Source organism: Bison bison, unplaced genomic scaffold, assembly GCF_000754665.1.
Source record: "Bison bison bison isolate TAMUID 2011002044 unplaced genomic scaffold, Bison_UMD1.0 scf7180017864390, whole genome shotgun sequence".
NCBI lineage: Eukaryota > Metazoa > Chordata > Mammalia > Artiodactyla > Bovidae > Bison > Bison bison.
In genome coordinates, this window is record NW_011494962.1 from 1195404 (window position 1) to 1204046 (window position 8643).

The 8643-nt window shown below is 34.8% G+C and overlaps 1 protein-coding gene across 1 annotated transcript; it reads left to right on the top strand.

The window, feature by feature from the left end:
- Positions 1-3105: 3105 nt before the first annotated feature.
- On the top strand, positions 3106-7845 carry LOC105002147 (NKG2-A/NKG2-B type II integral membrane protein-like). Its single transcript, XM_010858664.1, has 6 exons — positions 3106-3441; positions 3827-3925; positions 4416-4469; positions 5016-5167; positions 7240-7340; positions 7663-7845. The coding sequence occupies exons 1-6, from the start codon at positions 3255-3257 to the stop codon at positions 7778-7780; spliced, it is 711 nt and encodes a 236-aa protein (XP_010856966.1). The 5' UTR covers positions 3106-3254; the 3' UTR covers positions 7781-7845.
- Positions 7846-8643: the final 798 nt, after the last annotated feature.

Here is an 8643-nt window from a genome sequence, read left to right on the forward strand (position 1 = left end):
TTAAAAAGAATACATTTGAATCAGTTCTAATGAGGTAGATGAAACTGGAGCCTATTATACAGAGTGAACTAAGCCAGAAAGAAAAACACCAATACAGTATACTAACACATATATGTGGAATTTAGAAAGATGGTAATGATAACCCTGTACATCAGACAGCAAAAGAGACACAGGTGTATAGAACAGTCTTTTGGTCTCTTGCTTTTTTGATGATCCAATGGATGTTGGAAACTTGATCTCTGCTTCCTCTGCCTTTCCTAAAGACAGTTTGAACATCTGGAAGTTCTCAGTTCACGTACCATTGAAGCCTGGCTTGGAGAATTTTGAGCATTACTTTGCTAGCAAATGAGATGAGTGCAATTGTGCAGTAGTCTGAACAGTCCTTGGCATTGCCTTTCTTTGGGATTGGAATGAAACCTGACCTTTTCTAGTCCTGTGGCCACTGCTGAATTTTCCAAAATTGCTGGCATATTGCGTGTAGCACTTTCACACATCATCTTTCAGGATTTGCAATAGCTCAACTGGAATTCCATCACTTCCACTAGCTTTGTTCATAGTGATGCTTTCTAAGGCCCACTTGACTTCACATTCCAAGATGTCTGGCTCTAGGCAAGTGATCTGGGTGCTTATCTGAGTCATGAAGATCTTTTTTATATAGTTCTTCTGTGTATTCTTGCCACCTCTTCTTAATATCTTCTGCTTCTGTTAGGCCCATACCATTTCTGTCCTTTATTGTACCCATCTTTGCATGAAATGTTCCCTTGGTACCTCTAATCTTCTTGAAGAGATCTCTACTCTTTCCCATTCTATTGTTTTCCTCTATTCTTTGCACTGGTCACTGAGGAAGGCTTTCTTATCTCTCCTTGCTATTCTTTGGAACTCTGGATTTAGATGGATACATTTTTCCTTTTCTCCTTTGCCTTTAGCTTCTCTTCTTTTCTCAGCTACTGGTAAGGCCTCCTCAGAAAACCGTCTTGCCTCTTTGCATTTCTTTTTCTTGGGGATGATCTTGACCACTGCCTCCTATACAGTGTCACAGAGCTCCATCCATAGTTCTTCAGGCACTCTGTTTATCAGATCTAATGGATCTTACAGTATATGATAACAATTTCTCAGAGGCATTTAAAAATGGAAAATGTAAATAACACAATTAGAGGTCCAGTTGTCCTTTTAATTGGAGCCCAAAGTCTCCTATTTTCTGGAGGTGTGTGATAAGCTAAACTCTCTTCAACTCGCCTAAGTGTGAGGATTTCCTGTTCAAACCTGAAGTGACACATTGACGACAAATCAATATTTTCCATTCTAGCTTCACTCTGAGCCTTCACAGGGCAGCCTGTGAAGGTCACAGACATTGCTTATCTTGACCGGGTTGTAAGTTTTTAAATTTCTCCTTTGGTTACCAGCTATAGCAGGTCTCTTTTTAGAGAGTAACCTGATCTGCACACTAAAGAATGCACAACATCCTGGCCAACAGAAGGTATGTGTCCCTCCTCTCCTGTCTCTCTGCTAGACCGTCTCACGTAGTGGGAACTAACAAATGTTAGAGGGGATGCAACTGAGCTATAGTAAATATACAACAAAATCAAAGTAGAACATTGTTTTTTTTAATAATTTGGTATAAACAATAACCATAAAATACCAAATATTGGGTGATTTCTCCAAGTATTCAAATTATTGTCTGTAGAACGCTAGTCAAGTGAATACACACATGCATATTTGGGTGTGGATATAATATTAAGTGAAATTTATTGACCTCATGATAGGGAACAATTAGTTTTGGATTTTATAATCAGTAGATGGTAAGCTTTTTTGTATAATAATATGTTTATACATATTTTGCTCAACATCTATAAACAGATTCTTGGAAAGGAATTCATTATATAGCAAAAGGCCAAACATAATTCCTCTATATGTTTTAGATTGAATAAAAAAACCCTAATTTTTTAATGAAATTAAAGATGAAGTTACTTCTTTTTTTTAATATATTTTATTTTATTTTTTAACTGTACAATATTGTATTGGTTTTGCCATATATCTAAAGGCTAATTTAAACTTAATTGTCATAATTAAAGTATTTTTTAAAAATCAAACATTGCATAAATGATATGTTATACTAATTAAAGGCTGATGTAAATCAGAAATAGTACCATAGAAATGATGACTAAGATAATAATTAAAACTGATAATTACTGAGAACTTATAAATTCCAGGTTGAGTGCTCAGTGTTACACACGTTATATATTGCATAAACTTATTTCCATTTTATATTAATAATATAGGTTACCAGATAGTAAATAACTTTTTGAAGGTCACATTTTATAAATTTCAGTCATAATTAATTTCCAGATATTTCTGACTACTGCATCAATTGTCTGAATTATTAAATTATGTTATCTGGATTTTTTATAAGTAATTACCATCACTTATACAGCTAAAATGACCTTTACTAACTTGGACATCTATCAGATCTTTCTGGAAGTTTGAACCAACAGTGTTCTTCCATAAGTGACCTATACATGTTTATCATTTTGTGGGTTCAGATATTAGCCATTAAATCAATTATCAACTACTTTTGTAAAATAAGTATTTTTTAGTCTTTCCTATTGTTTTATTTTTCATATTACTTTGTTATATATGTTTAATGTGTCATGTAACACTTTCCAATATATGAAGCATTTCCTCAGTTTTTAATGCTTTCTCAGAACTCCTCAACCATTTGAAATAAAGACCATTTGTTATCCTTTTTCATCAATAAATGTAAGTCACCAAATAATGTAATTTAGTGTAGGAAATTATTGTATATGTCAACATTACTCTCTCATCTTTAAAGAACTGTTTGTAACCATTATTAAATTTCAAAATTATCATAAATATGGGTGAATCTCTCTTGTTAACAGAACATTTTAATTTGAACACAAGCACTATGATGGTTTTAAAATATTTCCATGGAATCTGACTTAATAAGGATATTATTGTTCATGAACTTCTTTATTCCTCCCTAATTTATTGCTTTTCACTGTTTCAATCAATAATATATGTGTCAAATATAGAATATCTTTTTCAAAAAAGCATTCTATCGTGAAAAACTTGCTTAAAGTTGTAAGGATTTACCAGGCTTTAAGTTTGTTCAGCTGCAAAGTGAGCACTAAGCACTTTGCCCCGCCTGTGGCATTGTACTAGGGTTCTTATCTCACATACACCACTCAACCTCAGTTCACTTCAAGCACAGTCCTTGATCTCACTCAGCTGCAGAGATGAATAACCAAGGAGCAACCTATGCAGAACTGAAGGGAGTCAAGAACTCAAAGAGGCAGATAAGAAAACCTAAGGTTTCTAAAAGTTCCATTTCAATGACTGAGCAGGAATTAACATATGTAGAATTAAATCTTCAAAATGCTCCTCAGAATCTTCATGGGAACGACAAGAATCACCACTCCAAAGGTAAACACTTACTAGACACACATGCAACTGTTCTAGGATGTGCAGTGGGGTGCAGAGGTGTGGAGGAAGAGTAGGGGATAAGCTCACATATTTTTCACTTTGAGGAACGGAACTTGAAGCTGGATATGGGATTCTGATGTGAAATCGGAGGACTACTTTTATTCTGGCATTACTATAATTTGAAGTCTTTGATCAACAACTCATGTAGTCTTATATTTGCTGAAAACACAATGGTATATTCTGAGAGAAAGACTACAGTGGTCAAAATGGGTTGGGGGTCCAAGTTTATATCCATAACTCTGTGTTCGTGTGGGTTCTTGTGTATGTAAACTCTGAACAACTGTCCCCATCACTCCTTTCTCAGTTTCCTTTTCTGTCCCTGCAGGTTCACCATCACCTCCAGAGAAGTTCATTGCTGGGATCCTGGGAATCATCTGCCTTGTCTTGATGTCCATTGTGGTGACAATGATCGTTGTTACTCCCTGTAAGTACATTTTTGAAAAACTGTAAGGGAACTTATGACTTTACTGAGGGTCAGTGGTGCTAAACATTTCATAATATTATAGAATGTGCCTATCATTAAAATACATGCATTTAGAATAAATGCAGTATGTTATATCTAATTTGTCAGAAATATACAACACAGGAGAATTACAGAGAGCATGTATATGTATATTCTGACTTCATGACTCAAAAGCATGCTTTAGGAGGTTTAAAGATCTTATTGAGAAATACAAATTAATTCTTGAGATTAGTTAAAGCAAATACTGTAAGACGTGGTGAAGTTTGTTCCGTTAGGTTTTTGAAATATTTTTTCCATCAAGTCTTCATTACCTAATTAATTTTTCTTGCTAAATCAGTTTTATTTCAGATTACTCTAATTCTAAACAATAAAGTGAATTCTCAAGCTCATACACTAAAATCATTATGATTCATTTAAAGCAATATTAACTTTTTAATGGTTAATTTTGCAGCTACTGTAATACGGGAACAGAATTACTCCTCTCTCACAACAAGGCTCCAGAAAGGTACATAATGATTTTCAAAGTTCTGATATGAATACAATTCATTTTTGTCTCTATCTTAGGCTAGTGAAAATAAGAATAGATTTGGGGATAGAACATAATTTATAAAATCAGGCAATAAACATTCATATAAATGATTATAGGAGAGTGCTTCTCCCTATGCAATAATATGATCTCCATATCCATTGTTGGCAATTGGCTGTAATTTCCTCCTGCTATAATATGAATAGAGACAAATAATTTTGCTATTCTAAAATAGAAGTTTCATTTCTTGATTTTCAGGACATGTAAAGAGTAGACATTTCTATGTATTTCCTTTATATGGGGACATATATTGAAGACAGACCCTCTCTATGAACGCATGAATGTGATTTGTTTTGTATGTACCAGGCTTGAGGATGCATAGATATGTTATTATATATATATATATATATATGTGTGTGTGTGTGTGTGTGTATACATATGTTTATATCTATGCATATATGTAAGTTAATTTTTATTTTCCAAATTCAAATTGTTTTTGAATAGTAATTCATAATCTTTCTTCAGAATGTCATTGTGGTCATTGTTCAAATGACTGGTTTACATATTCCAACAACTGCTATTATACTAGTTTGGAAAAAAAATCGTGGAATGAGAGTTTGATATCCTGTGCTACTAAGAATTCTACTCTGCTTTATATAGATAATGAAGAGGAAATGGTAAGCTATTAAATGTTTCCAACACTTTGCTAAAGGCTTCATTTAGTCAACATTATATTTGTTAGGATTCATTTGTGCTTTTGTACATATTTGTAGTTTGTTTATTTTAAGGTCTGCTAGTATTCCATTAAACAATGGAATATAACTTTATGATACTTTATTTACATTTTTATACCACTCATGCATGTGTGGTAATTTCTGGTTCTTGCTTTTCATAGAAAACCATGCTTCTACAAATGCTATTAAATTCTAAAATGCACTGTGCTATCTAATTTTACCATACATCAAGGAAAATAAACATATAATTTTGCCTATAGAATTATGTAATTGCATATCAGATCATGGAATAGAAGTTTCAACTTCCCAGCAGCCCCACCCCTCTGTAATATCTTATCACTTCTCCACCTCCTTATTTGCTCACTGTCCTGACTTGTTATTATAGAATCTATTTGATTGCTTTTGAATCTTATACATGGAATCCCGTGTTCGTGCTTAGTCGTTCAATCATGTCTAACTCGTTGCAACCTCATTAACTTCAGCCTGTCAGGCTCCTGTGTCCATGGAATTTTCCAGGCAAGAATACTGAAGTGGGTTGCCATTTTCTACTCCAGGACATGGAATCATATACAGGTTGTCGCTGTTTCATCACTGCCATATGATATTTTTCACTTCCTCCAAATTTTTGCATTTGTGTGAAGTTTGTAAATTTCCACAGCTCATTGTGTGAATTCAACATTTAAGATCCATTCTTTCCAATCCTGCTGGGTGGAGATGGAGTCTTACACCCTCAGGGATAAAGAGGCTTCTTAGCTTCAGTAGTTTTAGTCAAGACATCCTCTTTGCTGGTCCCACCCCCGCCCCTATCACCCGACCCTAGTGTCTCTCAGTGGAGGAAACAGAGGCAATTTCTCTAACTGCTGCTTGTTAGTAAGTGTCCTGACGGATCTTGTAAGGCTAACCTGGTGTTGCCTACACAATTCTCTCAACACACAGGAGGAATGGCTTACCTGTGCCACCCCCAACAGCCAGGTTAGATATTGGGTGTTTGGGAATTAAGAGGCCTAGGTCACTTTCACCTGGTTGGTGGGGAGATACAAGACGCACCTAATTATCACTCCCTCATCTCCCACCTTGTTCTCTCATCACGGAGAAGTGATTAGCAATTACAGAGGAGTGGGACTGCTGGGAAGTCTCAAGCCACATCACCCTTCTCTTTCCACCTTTCAGAGTTCTCCTTTCTCATGTCTTTCATTAGTTCCCACATTTACAGTTGAACTTAGCAGGGAGGAGCAGAGAGAAATGAGTCTCTGACCCCTTGTCTGGTCCACTGATTCCACCAATACAGAATCAGATGGCTTTGGGGTTTATCTAGTCAAAGAATGGTGTCAGGCTCAGAAAACCAAATCCGGCTCTCATGTCACTTATTTTCTCAATTTCATTTCCTTAATTTCCCTCTAAAACTGAAATTCTGAGAAACATATAATAGTAGAGAAATCCATTGATATTGTCACAATATCCAGAAAAATGAATGTCATGGAATCTAAAGACTTATTTAAAGCCTTGCTATGTGAGTTTTGACATGAGGAAAAATGAAATTATATGAATCAGAATTTTCCTCATTGCACATATTCAATTACTCCACCTTCTTAATCCTTAGGCTTAATGTTAGATGCAGTTCACAGCTGTAAGTATCCCCAAGTTGTTATGCAAGGTGTATTCTTTTGTGGGATCTCTACAACTAATTCATGTCTTTGTAAATATTCCCTTTATTAAATGGCTGTCAAAAAAAAAGGAATTTTCCTTATTAATATTAGAACACAGTGAAACTGATAAGTATAATGTTGAGTTGATTTTGAATCAAAAGTACAGATATTGGTTAATATTTATGGCACTATTAAAACTTCAAACTTTCAACTCCTATGTTTTTTAGTGTTAGATTAGAATCTAACATGCTCAATTTGTTCAAAGAATGAAAGATGCTATGAAAGAACACATCCTTTGACTTGCATTTAAAAATTAACAAAAACATTCCATAATGACTATTTAAATGATAATTCTTTATTTTGGGCTAGAAATTTCTGATGTCCCTATCAATTGTATCGTGGATTGAAGTCTTTCGTGAAGGCCGCGGTCATCCTTGGAAGTGGCTAAATGGTTCAACTTGCAAACTACAGTAAGTTTGTAAAAAGAATGCTATATAGAGGAGGAAAAATACAAAAAAGAAATATTTTTTAAAATAATACGAATACATTTGTTTTAGTCAAATTATAGAAAGCTGAAGGAAGATATTGAAAGTTAATAAAATGTTGATACCAATGTTGAAAACCAGGCTACTCTGTAGCCCGATTTCCTAGTAACAAGCTCTAACTGAAATTTTATTAAAGACTTCATTACCCATTTTCAAAATATCTTGTATTACAGTTACATGGAAAATGCTATTGTTTCATGAGTTGTCTTCATAGAATATAACAGAATTATGCATTTTTCCATAACAGGATAACAGACAATGTACCTGATGAACATAACTGTGCTGTACAATATTTATGGGGCATAAAAGCAGAAGACTGTCAGTTTCCAAATACATATCATTGCAAGCACAAGCTTGAGAATTAAAATATGAGTTTGGATACTGTTGGGTAACTTGATCTTTTATGAAATGGAAATAATATTCTGATTGCATAAATTTTAAAATGAATTATATTATTTTTTCTGATAATGAATGTTTTTCAAAAACAGTTGAAATATAATTGTGTGTGCTCATTCGTTCAGTTGTGTCTGACTCTTTGAGACCCCATTGACTATAGGCTGTCAGGCTTCTCTGTCCAAGGAATTCTCCAGTCAAGAATACTGGAGTGGTTCTATTCCCAGATTTTTAAGGAATTTCCACACTGTTCTGCATAGTGGCTGTACCAGTTTGCATTCCCATCAACAGTGTAAGAGGGTTTCCTTTTTCTCCACACCCTCTCCAGCAATTATTGTTTGTTGACTTTTTTATGGTGGCCATTCTGACCGGCAGAGACAATACCTCATTGTGTTTTTAATTTGCATTTTCTAGTAATGAGTGATGTTGTGATATGAGAAAGCTACATATATTTTCGTGTGTTTTATTAGCCCTCTGTATATCTTCTTTGGAGAAATATCTGTTTACTTCTTTGGCCCACTTTTTTTTTAATTTTATTTTATTTTTAAACTTTACAATATTGTATTGGTTTTGCCAAATATCGAAATGAATCTGCCACAGGTATACATGTGTTCCCCATCCTGAACCCTCCTCCTCCTCCCTCCCCATACCATCCCTCTGGGTCTGTCCCAGTGCACCAGCCCCAAGCATCCAGTATCGTGCATTGAACCTGGACTGGCATCTTGTTTCATACATGATATTTCATCGCAGCACTTTATAATAGCCAGGACATGGAAGCAACCTAGATGCCCATCAGCAGATGAATGGATAAGAAAGCAGTGGTACATATACACAA

Bases quoted from the DNA above. Each gene is read 5' to 3' on its own strand.
- LOC105002147 (XM_010858664.1), top strand. From the start codon at position 3,255: ATGAATAACCAAGGAGCAACCTATGCAGAACTGAAGGGAGTCAAGAAC. The intron at 3,442-3,826 runs GTAAACACTTAC...CTGTCCCTGCAG, and splicing joins CAAGAATCACCACTCCAAAG to GTTCACCATCACCTCCAGAG. The intron at 3,926-4,415 runs GTAAGTACATTT...TTAATTTTGCAG, and splicing joins AATGATCGTTGTTACTCCCT to CTACTGTAATACGGGAACAG.